The sequence below is a fragment of the Pleurodeles waltl genome, chromosome 10, assembly GCF_031143425.1.
Source record: "Pleurodeles waltl isolate 20211129_DDA chromosome 10, aPleWal1.hap1.20221129, whole genome shotgun sequence".
NCBI classification, from domain to species: Eukaryota; Metazoa; Chordata; class Amphibia; order Caudata; family Salamandridae; genus Pleurodeles; species Pleurodeles waltl.
In genome coordinates this window covers 57,630,853-57,651,068 of record NC_090449.1, presented here as the reverse complement: position 1 = coordinate 57,651,068, position 20,216 = coordinate 57,630,853, and the positions used below count along the sequence as shown (strand labels likewise).

General features: G+C 43.3%; 1 protein-coding gene across 1 annotated transcript in view; it reads left to right on the top strand.

The window, feature by feature from the left end:
* The window catches only part of ELK1 (ETS transcription factor ELK1), a 101,919-nt gene extending 82,709 nt beyond the window's left edge, over positions 1-19,210 (top strand). The window contains exon 6 of the mRNA XM_069209656.1: positions 14,436-19,210. Coding sequence (XP_069065757.1) covers positions 14,436-14,534 — 99 coding nt within the window. The 3' untranslated portion in view covers positions 14,535-19,210. The remainder of the gene's footprint in view (positions 1-14,435) is intronic.
* Positions 19,211-20,216: the final 1,006 nt, after the last annotated feature.

The following is a 20,216-nucleotide window of genomic DNA, read 5'->3' as shown; positions in this document are numbered from 1 at the left end:
TTGCATTTACATATTACGTTTTCAGCACTTCCTGTTTTTAAAACTACAGCTGCATGTCCTTGCATCCGAGCTGCAGATGTTTTAAGTTTATGTTGGCAGTACGGCAAATGCATATTTTAAAAAGGTGATTGCTCCCACTTTGATCATTTTAAACACTGCAGAGAATACTGGCTTGATGTGAAGTGACCCAAATCCACCAACTGCAAACATTAATGTGAGCGCTGGCCGAGGAAGGGTTACCAACTGTTTGATCCCCTACATTTAAATGGCAAAAGAGCACCAAATTATGAGGCAGCATTGATTAAATTTTGTAGCATGAAAACACAAATTATGCAGCGTAATGTCACGTTTGGCATTTTTATGTCACTATTTTATACATTTAAAGCACAATAGTATCGTCTGTCTAAAAGTTTCACCTCAGTGTTACTAGTTTAACACTAGTCTACAAAGTCAGCAACCAGAAGCTTGTGCACTAAAATGTCTTGTATTCCGGAATGAGCTTTCTTTTCAACTTCTCTGGTTCCTGTGAGAGTTCTTTCTGCAGTATTTGAATTCGTCTGCCGAAACGCCACTTTTTCTTCTCTTTTTACAGTGACAAATTACATTCTCAGACCTTCTCTCTTGATCCTTTGATGGAAACCAAGGAACCAGTGTAACATATTAAATTAAATTCTTGCAATGTTTAAATACAGCAGTCCACTGCCTCAATCCTAACTGCGGAGGGAAAGCGAAAACAAAAACCAAAGTTACACTTGCCTAAATGTCCTCAAAGCTAACCATTTCCAGATAATTGTAGGGGATCATTTCCAGAACACTTATTGAAAATTAGAAGCAGACAGGTAGTTCTTCGCCTTGGTCTGATAAAAGAAATATTGTAATCTCCAAGGGCCAGATGTAGCAAAGTGTTTGCGCCTCGCAAACGGCGAAAATCGCCGTTTTGCGAGGCTCAAAAGCCACTTTGCCATTCAGAAATGCATTTTGCGAGTCGGCTCCGACTCGCAAATAGGAAGGGGTGTTCCCTTCCTATTTGCGACTCGCAGTGGGATGCAATACGCGGTCGCAAATGGAGTCGCAGTTACCATCCACTTCAAGTGGATGGTAACCCACTAGCAAATTGGAAGGGGTCCCCATGGGACCCCTTCCAGTTTGTGACTGGACCCCAAATTATTTTTTCAGGGCAGGGAGTGGTCCAAGGGACCACTCCCTGCCCTGAAAAAAAACCGAAACTAAAGGTTTTGGTTTTTTTTGAAGTGCAGCTCGTTTTCCTGTTAGGAAAACGGGCTACACTTCCAAAAAAAAAAAACTGCTTTATTGAAAAGCAGGTCGCGAACATGGAGGTCTGCTGACTACAGCAGGCCTCCATGTTAGCGAGTGCCTATACTCGCAATGGGGCCGCAATTTGCGACCCACCTCATGAATATTCATGAGGTGGGTCATTGCGACCCCATAGCGAGTCGCAGTCGGTGTCTGAGACACCGTACTGCATAGCAATTTGCGACTTGCTACATCTGGCCCTAAGTGCCTGCGTCCTGCTTGCAGAGGCAAACAGGCTGCCTTCCCCACACCCACTCCTATGTGTGACAAACAGGAAAGGGTGGGACTATATCTATGACATCACGCAGGGATGAAGCCTCCGAAGCCCAAAACTGTGATGCTATGAGCGTCACTGGACTACAAGGCACATTATCATAGACTTCAGTAGCAAAGAAGGGCTTTAGAATGGTAGGCCCTGTGTATGTCACAGCTCGGAAAGTTAATTTACTGCCTTGCTTCTGTGTCCTGCTTCAGAGTGAGGTGGCGTAGGCAACCTGGGACAGACAGCCGAGATTTAAATACATTCGTATCTCTAAATAAATCAATCTATTTAATATTTGTGTAGGAATGTGTTGGGATTTCAGCGGGACGCAGCCCCACAGCTCCAAAGAAGAGACCGCCCCTGATAGACTACCAAAGTTATCAAAAATCTTCTCAGTCAGGAGAAGCAGCTGTCTTTTAGAGCACACCCAGCCAACTGCACTCTGCTCTCCTTTCTAGTAGTATCGTGTGCAGCCCAGGAAGATATTGTGGTACTCCTCTGTGGAGGCCTGTTTACTTTGCACAAGCAGCCCACTCTCCTTCACTCACATTACCAGATCCCTGTGGACCCCATTCTAACTACACGGGCATTTTTTGGTGTCCTGGGAGTCTATAAAAGGATTGCACAGCTGTAGCTGTTCATTTTAGGGTCAACAGGAAAGTCTGCTCTGCGGAACAGCTAAGAGCTCTGGGCATGCTGTACCTCGATCAATCCCTTGACAGATATAAACAGCTGCCCACACTGTCACTTCTCATGTAGTTCCATGGAGTACACAGCTGCTGTTGATAATAATAAAAGTGCCAGGACCGTGGAGGTACCGAGTATGAAATCTTCTACATGGGGCAGCTCGACCAGAATCGTTTCTTTAGCGTAAAATATAGCTCCCTGGCTAGTCATCAGCAACACAGTCAAGACTTCCTAGTGGACATGGCTCCGGATGCCCTATTCTTAATGGAGACTTGGTTAGTTGAGGCCTTGCTGCCAGATGTCGTAGCCGCCCTCTGACATAACTAGTGCATCCTCAGAAGAGATCGCAAAGATAAGCTAGGAGGTGGCATAGCTATTGTCTATAAAGACATTTTTCAGTGCAAGATTGAGGAGCTATCTCCTTTCGCTTGCAAATCCCTGCTCTTCTCACTCTGCCTTAAACCCAAACTCACGATCTCTGGCATCTTAATCTATCTTCCTCCCGGCTATGCTGTCAAGTGGTACTCTATGATCATCGATGGAATCTCCTCTTTTATACTTAAAAGTTCCAATTTCACCTTACTCGGGGATCTAAATATGCACGTAGAAGATGCTACTTGCACACTCAGTCAAACACTTATAAAGGATCTGGGCGCTTTGAACCTTAAGCTAATAAATTCCGCCCGACTCACAAAGCAGGTCATTTGTTGGATCCCATTTTTTTCCAATCTTACGGATCTTACCGTGGACATGCCAGCTCCATTACTCTGGTCTGACCATTTTACAGTACCATTCACCTTACCCGTTCACTCCTCACTTACAATGGCGGCAGCTAGGTCCAAAGTCAGGGTCAGAAACTGAGCCAGATTTGACGCCTCTGCTTTCAACACGTGTCTGTTGAGCACCCTACCGCAGCTAACACAGGAGGTTGACTTAGATCATCCTATGGTCGACAACTGGTTCCGAGATTCTCTGGATCTAATTCTACCAATGAAATTGAAATCCTTCTCCAGGCAATACCCCCCTGCCCCTTGGTTTAATGAGTCTGCGGGTTGAAAAGAAACATTGCAACTACAAAGGGTCTGGAGGAAGCCAAATGAAGTTAACTTAAAACCAAATATAAAACAGCCTTGAGTCAGTACCACGTGCACTGTGGAATTGCATGAGCTCGGTTCTACTTAGATAAAATCGCTCTACCACAAAACTGCCCCAAAACACTTTTGAAAGTGGTTCAAGATCTGTCATAGCCTAGTAACACTGGTCCTTCTCCCTCATTGTCACAAGCTCAGTGCGAGGAGCTTGCTGACGTCTTTTTTAAGAAGGTGACAGACATCCAGCACTCCCTGGCTACGACTAGGAATGATAATACCCAGCTTGGGAGTATTAGCTCAAGGACCAACCCTACTTTTCCCTCTACCAAGGAAGAAATTCCTTTGGCGGCAGGCTCCATGCCTGGTAAACTACAGTCTTTCTCCCCTTAGACTACTCCCATCTCCTTGACAAATTACCATCAATCAAATTAGGCTTGCCACTAGACCCTCTTCCATCGGCCAAACTAAAATTACTGAGCCCTCATCATATGCAACTGGTGGTAGAACGTTTAAACTTTTTCTTACGCGAGGGACATTTGCCTAAGGCCTGGAAGGATGCTATGGTTCTCTCCTTACTAAAGAAACCCCATTTGGACATGGACAATTGGTCCAACTTTAGGCCCATTTCTTTACTACCTTTCTTCTCCCAGTTCTTTGAAAAACATGTTAGCGACCAGTTTACTTTATTTGTTGAGATCAAGGTTCCTCTCCATCCCTCCCAGCTGGGTTTCAGATCTAGGCACAGTACAGAATCCGCCCTTCTAGGAGTGGCGGAACACCTAAGGTAGCTCTACGATAGGGGCGTTATGGCCGCACTGATTCTACTTAATCCCAGCGCAGCCTTCGATACTGTCCCCCACCATATTCTTATGGAAAGATGTGTCCAAATGGTCCTTTAAAGGATGGCGCTTGCATGGCTATCCTCTTTTTTTGACAGATCCCTCTTTTCAGGTCTTCTCCTCAGATGTAACATGTGACCCACACCCACTCACCTCTGGAGTTCTGCAAGGATCTGCCCTTCTCCCCATGCACTTTAACATCCTTCGGCGGACCTGGTGGAAAGCTGTGGACTTACGCTGTTTTGATATGCGGACGACACCCAGATAATTTTTTCCCTATCGCACGGACAGGAAGCTAACTAATAGAATCTCAGTTCATGCCTCAGTCTTGTCTCCGCCTGGATGAATATGAACTCCCTAAAATTAAATGGTGACAAGACCGAGGTAATGATCCTGGGTAAGAATCCCCAGCTCTGGGGACCTCCGGACTTGCCCCCTGCACACACACCAGCAAAGTGAAGAACTTTGGTTTCTGACTCAACTCTGCTCTGTCCATGAAGCCACAAGCAGCCGAAGTAGTGTCCACTTGTTTTGCCACAATGAAATGGCTTAAAAAGATTCTATAGATTCTCCCTTTCTCTGCTCAAAGAAGAGTTATCCAAGCACTGATGCTATTGAGACTAGATTATGGCAACATCCTGTATCTGTGGGCAGGTAAGGCAGTGATAAGACGTCTTCAGGTGGTTCAGAATTCTGCCACTAGGCTCCTGATTCACTTTTCCAAACACTCCTCTGTTTCTGGTCTTCTTCGTCAGCTACACTGGCTCACTGTGGACATGTGAATATACTTCAAAGCTTGCTGCTTTGTGCACAAAATCAGCTCTCGCTGCTCCAGGATAGGCAGGTGCTCTTTCTTTTTTCTGGGTCCCAGGTTATGGAACTCCCTTCATGGGTCCTTAAGACAATGTGCCTCTTTATCTACTTTTTGTAAGGAATTGAAGACCTTGTTCTAGATCTCCTCTTCAATTGCTCTACCTGTCCTCTAAAAGCGCTGGGAAACCTCTGGGGGGTAGCTATGCGCTATTGAAGATCTGATGATGACGATGACTGAATTGAGCCCATTGGTGTCTTCAGCATTGATTAGTGTCCATCCTCTATTTTTCTCGGGCTTATGTATACTTATGTCCTGATGATGATCCTTCTGTGTGTCTAAAGGATCGAAACGTAGTTGACTAGTCCTACGGGACCAATTTGATTGTACATAAGAGTACAATGGGCTGTGTTGTTCTTACTTGTCACACACTCTTAAATCACTTATTGTGTGTATCACTTGTGTGAGAGCACCAATCACATTTCTCTCCACACACCCACTGCACCATCATAGAGTTTTTAAAGTTTTATTTTTATATACAATTGAATACATTGGTAGTTTTAAATATTTGTACATTGATTGTGATAGGTATGGTCTTGGGACCACTGCTTTTTACTAGTAAGCTTACCTAAGGTCACAGACGACTTTTGGTTTCCCTTGTTACCTATAACCCAGGAGAGATGCAGCCACAAGACAAGGCATTGAATAACAACAATGACAATAAACCAACCATTGGTAAGCAGCGGATGGGCTTTAAGCCCACGGTATAATCTGGTAACCTGAAAGAAGGTCTTTTTCCGTCGGGTAGGATCGACCGACGAAGGATTCCTGCTCATTAACACAATGTGAAAATATCATTTCCAAGCTGTAATAACCTTCTCATAAATAAATGTATCTGCCCAAAAAAAGCTACAAAAGATTTCAGCTGTTTGCAGCTTTAAAATGAATGACTAGTGTTTCTTTAAGGAACATTTCTATTGCTACTATAAACTATTTAATCTCATGCTAGTCAAGAAAACAAATGATTTCCCAACTTGAGGAAAGGTCTTAACATCTTCAAGAAGTTGATTCCTTGAAGCACGGTAATGACTAAGCATAGTGCATCATCAGTACCTCCAAGTACTTTCACAATCTACATATCTCTTATTTTTTGCTTATTCCGTGAGCTGTGCCCTCTAGGTACCGAAGGGAGAGTCTTAAGCTGTGACCAGCATTAGTTAGGCACCTGGCAGGATCAGTTCCCTGGAGAATTAACATTCTTGAATGGTTGAATACCATCCTGTTCAAAGACAATGACAACAGTGAAATGGCCTGCTCCTGATAATGAGGTAGGACAAGTTCTTACTTGTAGTTTATAGACTTTTGAAGTATGTACAGTCGTGTAGTGACTGGAATGCTTCAGGAATATTGTTCTGAGCTAGAAGATTGGTTTAGCAGGTCGGATCGGAAAGCTTGTTCTGCCTGGACAGCCTAGCCTTCTAGATGGAGCCCTCTCCCCATTGTATCACGATTCCATTATCCACACGGCCTGGATATGACGGGTGACCTTAAAGTGTCCAGGCAGCTCAAAGTTACAGATGCTTGCTCCTAGATACCTCACTGTAAGCGAGCGTCAGTATGTTTGAGCTGCAGGGGCACCTCCCAGAAAATATTTGCAGTTGTTTGAGTCACCGTAATAATGCCCCAAAGTTTCTAGTATGCTTGAAAACAAAGACTCCCTGAATCCTATTTGGCTTACATCTAATAGAATGTACTAATTATACTAGGGCATTTTCTGCAAGATGTGCTCTGACCCCCAACCATGGGTACTTATGGAGGTACTGATGAAACTTACCTTTAGTAGTATTCTAGAAATGGTATCATCGGACAGGAAAGATGGGAGAACCTGTTGACACTGTGTCAAGGTCCCCAGAGAGAATGCTGCACAGTCAAGCCACAAACCTCTGTGTCTACTCCATGTTGCTTACTCAATTATCATAGTTTGGTTTGTGACATTTTACAGACCTTCAGTGCCACTAAGTGGTCTAAGAGGAGGACGCCCTGATACCACCCTGCTGGTAGCAGCTCACTCTGTTTCTATGACTACAGCAGTGCTTCCTTGACATAGATCAATAAATGCCGACTTCATTTACTTGTAGGAAATACAGGCTGAATGACCTAGTGTTGCTGGATGCAGCAGAGAGGTTAGATGAGTTGTTTGAACTGTTGTATAATAGACTCATCCCTTTGTTCAGTGCATTCCAGAGTCACAGAAGATTTCCTTCAGGAACCATCCCAGCATCCTTAATAAATAGTACTCTGGTCCTTGACAGAGGCATTGTGTGCCGTAGTCTAATGTCAAAGCACAGTTTTCACTGTGTTCAATGGTCTTCTCTCTCCTGATGTTTGGTGTTCAGCTTAATGTAAGGGTCTCTGATATACACACAGGAGTGCCCTGTACACTCTTCAGCCGGACCCCAGTGCAGGCTTTCCAGTGTACAGCTATTGACTGACAGTGATCCTGAGAATCCCTTCATCAGTCTCTCAAAGTAAATATTTTGGAGATAAACCAATACTTCTAATTTAGTTGCTCCAAAACCATCTGAAAACAACATCTTCATTGTTTACAAAAATAGTGCAGTGTATGATTCAAATATTATCAAGTAATTAAAAAAAGGTGCCTTTGCTACATTGGTAAACTTTGAAGACCCTTAACCCGCTCAGTTGGGTCTTGGCTGGAGCATCCATGGTGTGCTAGCCTGTTGATTACTCATTGCACAGAAAAGCTGTGCCTCCTGGTGGGACATGGACGAAGGAGTAGCAGAGTGAAAGATAGATAATTAGTTTATCTTGTAAAATCTGCAAAGAGGCGGGGCTAGAGTGCTAATGGAAAAAGAGTAGCTATGATTTGGCTGATTGCTGAATTCTTAGAGTCTGAGTTGTGAAATTTGAAATTAGGAATCTTGGAATACAACCTTTAATATTATGAACAATTTAAAACATGTTCTAACTATGATTTAGACCAAGGGATTGTTAAGTTCCTCTCTATCTGAATTTGTGAATGATGAAGTTTGCTGGGTAAAATGTAATGTAGATGACCAATATGTAATGCATCCCTCAAAATTGCACCAAATTTTCTGCATTGGGTGGCATCTCGGTTGAGTGAGGCACAGAAATTGGATAGCTTCACTCAACTTGTGGACACTAATAATGAGGATTACACCTTGGTTTCAAGGGCATGGGTACACCCTCAGTTTCTCTCTCTCGAGCTCCCGTTTATGAGATGGCTTCACCCAGGCTGCTGCCACTTTTCACTCAAACTTTGCCATTGTCGATGGTATTGTCCTTGACTCTGGTTCCACCTCTGGCAGTGGGAGTTGATGAGGCTTCTCGTTACGGTTGGTTTGATCTACTCAATTGTCTTTCCAGCCAGGGACAAGGTTATCCTGACGCCGGCAGAATTGAGCAGACGAGCAAGAAGACTTGGATATAGTTCCATGTTTCACTTAGCAAGATTGATGCTATGATATGGCTGGGCCTAAGGTTTTAGGGAGCCCTTACCGAGCAGCCATAACTGAACTAGTGTTCTGTTCCTGTGCTAGTGAAATGCAGGCAGTTAGATATGTGAGAAAGTGCTGAAGAAGGCTTTCTAGAGCTGGCCGAAACCCTTCTAGACCAAGTCTTGTTTCATTGAATAGACTCAATGTGATATTTAAAGTGCCACCGTAGGACCTGATTTGTGGTAACACCCATTCTCGCCTTTCTCTGATTTGTATGCAGGGAACTGTAGCACTAAATATGCATTTATAATACTGAACAAGCATTTGCAATGCAATGGGTGTCGCGTTTGCTCGCGTTAGAGCCATTAGCGTTGTAAATTCCTAGCTGGACTTATCTTGCCACATAAATTGAAAATGAAAAGTAAAACAGTTGACATAAGCGAGCCGATTCAAACCGCCATGGCTGCCATGAGCGTGAGCATGAAGGAGAGACACAAAAAAAATAAGTTTGCTCGCAGTCAAATGTATCAGCAAACGTGCAATTATCTGTGTAACAGGGTTGATGGCCAAGGCTTTAACAAAACTGCCCCAAGGAGGGACAAAAGTAAAGCAATAACAACAAAGGATTTTTGAAAGGCAAGCCCATGAATGAGTGACAGTGATGGGCATGGTTAAAAGCCCAAAGATAGATTACAACGCGTCAGAGCGCCTCCGTGCTCAACCTACAAAACACATCCCTTGGCTCTCACCCTTTCTCAGAGATCTTTAGAGGTTGTACACAAAAAATGAAGCACACTGGCTTTCACCCTCAGTCAGAGATCTTTATAAGTCGAACACAAAAAGCGTGAAGCAGACTATTTTCTTCAAGTAACGTTGAATTGGCAAATTCATGTTACTGCGAAACACTTCACAAAACAAACAACTTGTCTCCTAAATTACTCTAATCCTAAATTTACTTTTTATTAATAAATTGCTGGTCCAGCCTTCAAACCTGCCAAGTAAATAGAAGTTGATAGAATTGGTAAAGGCAAAATTGCCTTTCATTTTTAAAGGTGGGACACTTTCGAAGCATACAGGTAATTATATTTGCAAAAACAGTCTGATCTTGAGACTAAAGGCACAAATGTGAGAAATTGCCAAATTTGTCAGTTACAGAAGCAAAATCTTTTGAAGGATTATTAATCTTATAATTATTATTATCATCAGGATATTCATACCAGAGATGTGCGAACTTCGTGTAATTACACAACATTTCAGGATAATTACACAAAGTTATGTCTAATTATGCAAAATTCCAATCCATCATTTAGCGCTATATTTTGGCGCGTAATACATCCTCGCAATATTTTTTGATAGTGAACATCAGCTGCCCACTTTCTGGTTGTTCCTGTTGTTTTTAGAAGTGTAATTATGCGATGTGGAATAATCTCCTAATTTCAGGAACTTCACGTAACAAGCGTACCACAAACATTACGCAGGCAAAATTTAAATTTCCTCCAGCACTTCTTACAATAGACTTTCCCCTAGGTGCCTGTCGTTGATAACAATTACAGAGAAAGTTATAGACCTAAAAAAAGGTGTCTTCAGTTCCGTTTTGTACGGTCTGAATGGGGTAAATACTGGGGAAAGTTTTTAAGCAGGAAGGAGAATGAAAAAATGCAGAGCAAGCCCAGGAGAAAGCAACATTCTTGAAGCGGGTGGTCTACAGCTCTCCATAAACATGAAAGGTGGTTGGCATCCAGTTTGCTAAAGAAAGTGGATGCAAAAAATTACATCCCGTTACCTTTCCTTTTGCACTCCCTGTACCCCAGCAAGACTGTCACGGTTTGCTTTAAAAGCTCCCCTGAGTTTGCAGCCGAAGAAAGAAAAGCAAACACCAATCCCTATATTAATTAAAAGAATAAGCAGCAATTTGTCCGAAGACATAGACTAACATTTCTCCTTTGTCCTCGAAGCACAGCAAATGTGACAAGATAATTACAAAATTATTTATTTGTTTTTATTTATTGTTCTTTCACGACCCACCAGAAACTGACTCTCAACCCACAGTTTGAAAGCGCTGGATTAGTCTGTTATGCCATTTGAGTTCCTATACTGCTGCCTTTCAATAGAGGCAGTCTGTTGTGGGTCTGGGGGTCTGTTGGTGATCCTTATCTCCATGTCTCTTTGAACCCAGTGGAAACCTCACTCCTGGTGCCTATGGACATCTATAGTCCATATAACAGAGAGCAGATTAAATCTCTTTAAATCCTTGGCCCCCTAAAGTGGCCTCCAGCTGGTATGTAAATAAAGCTCCACACAAAGTTCCCGTGTTCTTCTTTTATTATGAAATGTGGTATAACAGGAAACAGGTCTCCGCACAACCGCCCTGAGGCTCAACTGACAGACATAGGTTCCACGCGTCATAGACGCAATAGGACCTACCTATGTCATCTTACCTCAGCATTCTACCTAAGCACAAGAACACCCAACACCCCCTAACTAGACTAGAGATGTCACTTACGGGTGTAACTAGAAGTATCAGTCCCTCCTAGTGCCCATTCAGTTCTTGGTTCCTCTCTCTTGTACTTTTGCTTGTATGAGACCGAAAGGCATTCTCACCTTCTTCCCTAATATTGGGCATTCTTTGGTGCCACCTTTAGTCCAGGCGATTGGAGGCCTTGGGGTTGTCAATTTGTCTTACAAATAGAGACCCAAGACACTTAAAATGCATTGATCTCATTGCCATCGCCTTAAGAGTTAATATTGAAGGTCAGAATGGAACATGGAGAGCCACAAAGCCCTTACTGTTTGATGTTTTTGTTGTTGCAGGACTGAGAACCTTACTCTGACCAAAATAGCATTCAAATAATTCAAAATATGCAGCTCTGAAAGATCGTCCCATTCTCCTGCAGGTGTTACTTTGGGTTTTCTTTTCTTGCCGCCCTCAGACTTCCAGAAGCTTCAGAGGCCTGATTGCAAGGCAACAGCGTGCTATTTTTTACATAAAGTCACACCTCTTGTAAAGGAGTGAAATGCTAATTTTCGCCTGTTCTTCAGGAGCGAGGCTAAATCCACCACCAGCAGCAATCTCTGTAAAGTATTTGAGTTGTAAGTTTGTGATTGTCATTGAGTCCTATGAGAAAAGCAACATCTCGGCCTGGCTCACTGCACTTCTGAACAAGTACACAGCACCATAAATGAAGAAAAACAATCTTGTAGGGCTATTTATTCCATCCTCAGAACCTACCCGCGGTCAAAACAGACGTGTGTCAGTTCCAACTATTGAGCCCCTTAATGAAAGGAAAAAAAACAAACAATTAATTGTCTAAATCCAAGGTGGTCATTACGACCCTGGCGGTCTGAGACCGCCAGGGCTAAAGTGGCGTCCGTACCGCCAACAGGCTGGCGGTACAGAGACCCATATTTCGACCGCGGCGGTAGCGCCGCGGTCGCACCGCCGGGGCCGGCGGTTTCCCGCCGTTTTAGCCCCTGCGGTGATAATCCGCCAGGGCAGCGCTGCAACCAGCGCTGCCCTGGGGATTATGACTTCCCTACTGCCAGCCTGTTTCTGGCGGTTTGCACCGCCAGGAAGAGGCTGGCGGTAAGGGGAGTCCTGGGGGCCCCTGCACTGCCCATGCCACTGGCATGGGCAGTGCAGAGGCCCCCTGACAGGGCCCCGTGCAGCTTTTCAATGTCTGCATAGCAGACAGTGAAAAGCGCGACGGGTGCAACTGCACCCGTCACACGGCCGCAACACAGCCAGCTCCATTAGGAGCCGGCTCCTATGTTGCGGCCGCATCCCCGCTGGGCCGGCGGGCGTAAACTAGGTTTGCGCCCGCCGGCCCAGCGGGGATGTTGTAATGGGCACCGCGGGAGTGCGGCGGCATTGACGGCCGCATGGCGGTTACAGCTTGGAAGGCGGCGGAAGCCGCCCGCCAATGTTGTAATGACCCCCCAAGTCTGCCTTTGAGCTTTACACCGAACTAAGTGACCTTCCTGGTGCCATGTGCAAGCCCTTGTTCCTGCAGTTTATAATTCTCAATTTCTACACCCCAAAAAAAGTTTAATCTTTTGCAGATTTAACACTTATTCCCATGTTTCTAGATTTTTGACAGAGGCTAGCTTGACAAGGTGTCCCCATTATGGCTCTGCCTCCCTGCACCTCTCTTTTTTCCTTTTGCTGTCTGGTACTACAATTCCAGAACTTTTGCTTAACTTTTATTGTGGGACTTGGAGAGACTCTTGTCATCTTTAGTGGGATTACCCTTTGTTCACTTGGCTGCTCCTGTACCCCTTAGTTAGTTGTGTTTTCAGTTACTTTCTGTTCCAAAATAAAGGTGCCCAATAATTATTTGAAATGACAGATGTTTTCTCAAAATGTACTTTACGTCTAGTTCACATCAGTGATTTCTTCTTCTCATATAGCATTTTTTCAGTGTCATGTGCACTCTGTCTTCTTTCACCCATCCTATACCCTTCTGCAAGGCAGCCTACTGGGAGGACCTCCATGAGCTAGTTCTCCTTAAGTTCAGCTGTAGACTTCCCTCTCGCCGCCTCCACACGCCGATGCCTTGGACAAAGCCGAGCCCCTGCTGCCACACTTCTTGTATTGCGGTAGTGTTCTGCAGTGTCCTGCGCACCCTACTGCAGTTCCTATGCCTATAAACTTTGTCTTCATTGGACCCAGAGTATCACTTGGTTTCGACATCTGTAAGCCTCTAACTTTACCTTCATCGGGTTACACTTGTTTGCCTGGCACCTTCTGTGTTCCTGACCTACCACCGTCACTTCAGTCTCTGGAGTCTTCTTGTCGCTCTCAACAGTCGGAGCCCTCTTTCCATCACTCAAGCTCTAGTTCTGTACCGACAGACAAAATCATCACCCTAAAAGCTACTGAGAAGAGCCTCCCTGTTTTTAGGTTACAGTCTTTTTGTTCAGCAAGTGCCTGCCTTTTCAGAAAGAACGCAGGGGGTTGGAGCTGGGCGATGGGTGCTCTTTGCCCTGTAGATAGCATTTTAAATGTATTCACCTGGTACTGTAGTATGGGTTACTTGTTAGCCTCCTATTTTTACTACCTATCTTGTCAGGCGCTTGTAACTTTTGTTACAGCTCTTATCTGTATTCCCAGTCTTTCTGTAGCTTTCTTCGGTTTTAGCTGCTAATCTCCTTCTTTCTTACTGTCGCTCCTTAAATATTCAGTCTATCTCTGTGTTTTCTCCTCACTTTGATTTTTCCTCTCAGCAGTTCTCCACTTCCTTCGTCATTTGAACATGGCATTTAAAAGTACATGAGAACCACAGATCAGTCTGGCCTGCTTATTTCTTTGGTTCCTTTTAAAATATCAGACCCTTCTTGGTCACTTGCATTACATTTTGCCTTCTTCACTCACTTCTACTTTCTTGTGTCTACTCTTTGTACTCTTTAATATTGGGAGCAGGTGAACTAGGCATATGTTTGTTTAGAATCAAGACATTAGGTTAGAACTTATGTCCTCCTTCACTTCCAGTCATTGCAGCGGCTGTTGGAGGAGCAAAGGGCATCCTGTTACTATCCCGATGTCCGGCAGCGGCATCTCTGTGTTGCTTGATTCTCCATGACAGACTGTTCACCACAACTTGACTCACAGAGCACTGCCTGTTGCATGTATTAATGGTGCCTTTCCCAGCTTCACTTGGGCCACCTTCTCAAATGCACTTCACAGTGGTCAATACATCTTCAATCAGTGGTAAATTATTATTCAGTTTGTCAGTGAGTTGAGCATTTGCAAGGCTGTCAAATCAGTAAAATCTAAAGCACTGTCTAATGAAGTAATTTTTTAAGGAAAGACTTTGGGTTCTGACTGTAAACCATGGCTGATTGGTTAACTGACATTATTTTCTCTTTTGTATGCTTGTTATTGTTTACTTTCTCCGGAAGAAAGCCTGTAATTATTGTTTTCATTGTCTATCTCTGTCTGTTTTCTTCACCCAGTTTCCAACAAATGGCAACAACCAAATCCACATCCCTACGCTGAGCGTTGATGGTCTGTCCACTCCTGTGGTGTTGTCTCCTGGCCCGCAGAAGCCGTAACCGCACAGAGGAACCTCATCTGCAGCTCCTATCTCTCTCTTGCTGTCCCTTCGGAATGACAGCAGGGCCAGCAGCCGCCGGGCTGGGCCGTCCATGGTCTCTCCTCTGCCAGAAGGGACTAGAGCCCCAGGGCTGAGAAGTACGCAGCGTCTTAGTCCTACGATGTTTTGAAAGCTCCTCACCAAGGAGGGCAGCATATTTCTTGCAGAGTGCCAACGAGACCGGCCTGAAGACGTCCGCCCAGTAATGGAATGGTTTCTGCTGGAAGCAGGGCAAAGGCAATTCTTTCTGAATGTGGTCTGCAGAGAAGATCAGGATAGAAAAGGGAAGCAAATTCTTGTTGATGATTCGAACAAGAAGTGCAATAGAGTGGTCATATTATGTGTTGTGGTACTCTATCAGAATTAGCATTTTCTGCCTATTCTTTCTTTCTGATGTTTTCTTTGTGAACGATCAGAGCCATGGGGATAGGTATTTAAATTCTGGGGTGGGCCTCCTTGGACCTGGATCATGGTGATCAGCTGTTGAGAACGCATTTTCAAGATTTAAGCTGTGTGAGGTTTTTTTTTGTACACCTCAGTCCCACCTGCTCTTCTCCATTTCCGAATTTTCCGGAGTTTATTTTTTTAGAGGAGAGTTGCTTTAAAAGAAGGGTTTATGCGGGTTGAGGTGGAATCCCTACCAGGGGGAGACTGAAAACATGTGAGTGGCATTATGAAAGTCCATAAAACCTTAGTCTTCATTTTGATAAGGATTTAAAAGCTTTCTTGTTGTTGATTCCAACTAAGCCCACCAAGCAAGACAGGGCTCTTCAAAGGAAGAGGAGGAATACACCGGCTTATCTAAAAGTATTTTTGCAGAAATGCCTTGGAACTAAGGAAATGAGCCATGCCCACCATTTTAAAAAAAAATATCTGTTTTATTTCACTTTATTTTGCTCTAAAGTGAGTGCAGTGATTAAGATAACCTTCCTTGTTTGTCTGAAGGGCTGTGCCTGGAATGCGAGGGGACCTCTGACAGACGCTTACGTCAGTTCCTTGAGGTGGATACATTTGTTGCATTGGCATAATGCTGTAACGTTATTAGTGAAATATGGCCTGAAGCAGCTTTGTAAGTTTCTTACACAGCATCGAGTGAGGGTTAGCTCATATCTAACCTCTTATAGGTTTGGCAGCTTCTTGCTCTTTTCAGTGACTCCACAATTTTCTCCAACTTTGACCAATCCCAACCCTCCTAATTCTTGGATGAGATACAGTGCCCATTTACTGTGGTCATCAGCACACTAGCCTTTAATCTCGATTAAGTAAGTCATCTATAACTTCTCAAATTGTCGCAGTGAAGCCAAGTTCTGCAGTTTGATCAGTACCCTACTCCCTTTTTAATGTGATGACTTCCAAGTAACCCAAATTGCTACTGGCCTACTCATTTCCTGTTCTTGGCCCGCAGAATCTCATGAACTTTGTGCATGTGGTGATTTTGTTCAGCAAAGGGCACCAGCCATTGTAGACCTTATGGGATGTGATAGCAGTTAGAATTCTAGCAAAAGAAATTTGCTTTCAACATTTCTTCAGTTGTGACGCATGCCAAACCGTATGGAAACTGAATGCAATCTGTAGCTCACTGAGAAAAGAAGTGTGGTTTGTGGGCAGTTTCAGATGTTCAGAGAAGTTGTGAGATGTTTTTAGCCCTTCGGATCTCTCAGAAGAGGTACTGCGTGAAGTAACATGAACCACATTGGTGCTTGCACCCAGTCCAGATAAAGGTTCCGTGATGAGCAGGGAAGTAGGAGGCAAAGCAAAGCCGAGGAAACATGCCTTGCTGCACCATGGGCATCCTGTACATCATTCCTGCAACAAAACTAAAAAAAAAAATGCTGACCATCTCTCAGGGCTTTAAGTCCTAGAATGCATTTGTGAAGCATAGCTGTTCAGAAACTCCCAAATTATATATATTGTGGCAACCCAGTAAGCTGTTTTTGGCCATCAGTGAGGAATATTATTGAGTTTTAATTAGTGTCCAGTGAGGGACATTTTGATCTTGCATGTTGAGGGATATTTTGATCTTGCTACCGAGTAGCATTAGTTGATTTTTTATTTCCAGTGATGGTAATGTTTTCATATCAATGGCGGTCTTACAACCCGACACCCTCTTATTATCTATTCTTGTTTCGACAAATATAGCACAACATAAAACAAAAAACACCATGTTTTGCGTATTGGCTCCCACAACACACACACACACACACACACATCTCTCTCTCTCTCTCTCTCTCTCTCTCTCTCTCTCTCTCTCTCTCGCTCTTTCTGTCACTCTCTCTTTTTCTCCTGCCCCCTCTTCCTCAAATCTGCCTAAATTTTAGACTTTGCCTGTACTTTGTGTGCTTTTGTTTCAGTGCTTGTGCTGTTGCTATTATTTTAAAGCTCCCCAGTCCTCCTACTCGTTCTCTGTTTTGTGCTCAGAGGCGGGAATATGATTGATTAGACATGTAAGCCAAGAGTCTGCCATGGTGATCCCTATCCTGACCTGGTTTTAAAAGCTGTACTTCCTAGTACCCGCCTGTGTTGTTACCATTTCATTCTTGAGTTCTGTATCCCTACACCACTAGAATGTTAGTGGGTGTCACCGTGGGTATAGAAGCTCATGGTTGACCCCATGCATCTGAAAATGAATGGCCAGTAAAGCTAATATTCACATTCTAAAGTATACTGGAGATCATGAAAGACTGATTATCACTCCAAGTTTTGCCCGGGTCAGTGTTCTTGGTTATCCTGACCAGAGCGATACACCAGTTACGATCTGTTTAAATCTCCCTGGAGCTTTCACTCCTCTGGAACACTTTTGTGCAGACTGTCAGAAGGTGTGCACTTGTTTGATGATTGCTATGAAATATCTTCTCATTGAACACATTTCCCCGCTGTTGTTGGGGTTGAGTTGTGTTCTAGAATTGTTGCATGCAGAGAACAGCAGGGTTCCGGCAGCCTCCATATTGAATGATGCCAATGCATGACCTTCACAAGTTGGAAGTGAAATTACAGTTTGTTGTGGACTATGCACAGGTTGTTTTTTGGATAACCGATTTCGTTAAGAAAGGTATAGATCATCTCGAGTCCCTTCTTACCAACAGTCGGACTTAAATCCGACAATAGTGGATGTGGCTCCTTGACCAAAAAGCTGAGTTTCTTCTATTATTTATGGGCAACAGGTCAAGTAAAGGAGGGTATTTACACACATTGTTTATTATTGAAGCCTCCATAGTTAGAAGTGATGAGGGGATGCTTTTCACAGCTTGTCAGCAGATGGAAGTTCAGATAAATTAAAGGATTGGAAGACTGCACTATTTTCTAAAGTTGATGCTGAGACTCAACCCCATAAAGACCAAGAAAGATTAAGCCACTTTTGCATGTGCCATTATTGGCTCACAGTTGGACTACATCAGTACTCCGCTCAAGGGCATTATAAAGAAATCAGTTCCTCACCTATCATTCAACATGCACCTTCCATTACTCACAAATTCAGTTTTTCGTACTAGAAACCAAGTGTTGTTCCATGATCTGTGCATGCTTCCTATGTAAGGCTTCAAAAATCGCGGCGCACAGAAGATGAGTGCACGAGAGCTCTGAACTAGATCCTTTTCCAAACGAGTTTCCTTATTGATATTCGAGATGTTTGCCATCTCCAGCTTGTCAGTCCTGCACATATCTTTATTCTTAATCTGTTCTGGCAACGCTTTATTGCCCATATTGTTTGGAGTGCCCTACAAATTTAAACTGGTGACTTTTTTTTTATTATTTATTTTTAAAAAGACCAAAGCAAAAGGTACTTGTCAATTTGTTTTTTAGCAGCCTCCCCATCTCAGCAGTCACATAAGCTGATTTGATTTCATCACTTTCTGCATGAGCCGTACGCATACGTACAAGATATTTATAAAGCAAGGGACAATAATAAGAGAGTAAAGGAAGTACTCAAAAACAATATTATCTAAGTTTCTAAGGCCAGTGAATCTATGCAGTTTCCTTTATGGCATCAGATCTTTTCTCTCCATGCTGCCACCAAAACACCTATTAAACATTTTGTTATGTGCATGTTTGAGTCAATTGGGGCAGAACAGAGCAGTCACTGTGCCTCATACCCTTTGTATCCAATCCCTAGAATTGCACACTTTCGTCCATTCAGGTTGTTCGGAGCGATCGCTAGATAATATTGGAGAGTTTCTGGGTGATAAAAGAAACTCTGAGGTCTTTTGTTGTTGCCCGTTTCCACTAATGAAGATTAGCAACAAGGTGATAATGTCGCCTGTTGCCTCTATCCCAACCAGGTGAACAATATTTGCATGTATGGTTGTGGGAACCTGCATCCAGATGATGAGTTCAGTTTCTTTTTGCTTCTTGTTTTCTTCGAAAACCCATTGACATGAACCATAGAAAGGAGAATGCGAAGGTTGCATGTGCTGCTAAGACTTGGAATGGAGCAACATCCTTGTGGCCCACCAGAACAGAAAACCAGTCAACATACCTGATCCATAAAGTCTTCAACCAAAGCAGTGAAGTGTGATTATCTGAAATCTGTTTCCATTTTCAATATGAAAATGGTAAAGTTCTTTCAGTTCTACATTAACAGATACATCTGATGCATTGGGCTCAAAGGTTCATTTACTGTTTTGAAAATACATACCCCTGAAAAAAACTAGAATGAAAAAAAACATTTGAAGAGCAAACAATGTATGTGTAAACTTTGATGCACATCTTGTAATGCTCCAAAACACTGATTTAGGAAGAACACTGGAATAAGTCATTTGGATATTTTATTTTTAGAGGCTGGATTGAGATAGCCGGGAGAAGGTAAAAGGATGGGATTTGTATCATTGTAGGAATGGTGATGGTCAGTGATTTCTAGGTGGTTCAGGCTTCTTCAAGGAACTGGTGACATGAAATTAAATTCTGTCTCTAATAATAGATCTAGAAGCAATCGGAGAGGAGGTTGGATTGCATTTGAAGTGGATCGTAAACATTCTTGTTACCTCTTACCTATTCTAATACTCAGGCATGCCTTTGCGTCCCCATATTCACAGGCTGGGCTTTTAGCCAAATGGGATATGAAATGAATCAGGAAAACTCTTAGTATGTGAAGTAAAAAGGATTATATTGCTTTCTTTTTTAGTAATGCCATTTTAAAAACTCAAGTTTAGGCTCGAGTTTCATCTGCTTTTGTCTAATTTCAGTATGGGGGGCCAGGAGATTTATGTAAGGAGCAACTGCAGCAGTTACCATGGTTTACAATTAATTCCCAAAATGTGTACCATGACCTTATGATCCAAAATCAGTCCTGTGAGGCGGCAGGTGCCAGTTCAAGAAGAATAGTTTCTGATTTGCTCAAACCTTGTGAAAGGTTATCTTGCTGCGAATATCAAAAAAGGACCCGTGGTGAGTCTTCATTCAAGATATGCTTTGCTGTTCATGCAGGACCTCAACACCCACCTTGGAACCCATCAGGTATGAGGTGTATAACATATACCACCTCCCGCTTAGGCCATGTACAGGCCACTGGTAAATACTGCACTAGAAGGGGTCCTTTATTGTCAAAAAAGCTTTAGAGACTTTGGAACCTAATTAGTGTGCAACACATCTCTGATTCTTACACCACTCCCAGAGTCCAGGTAAACTCTCAGATGCTGCAGAGCAGACA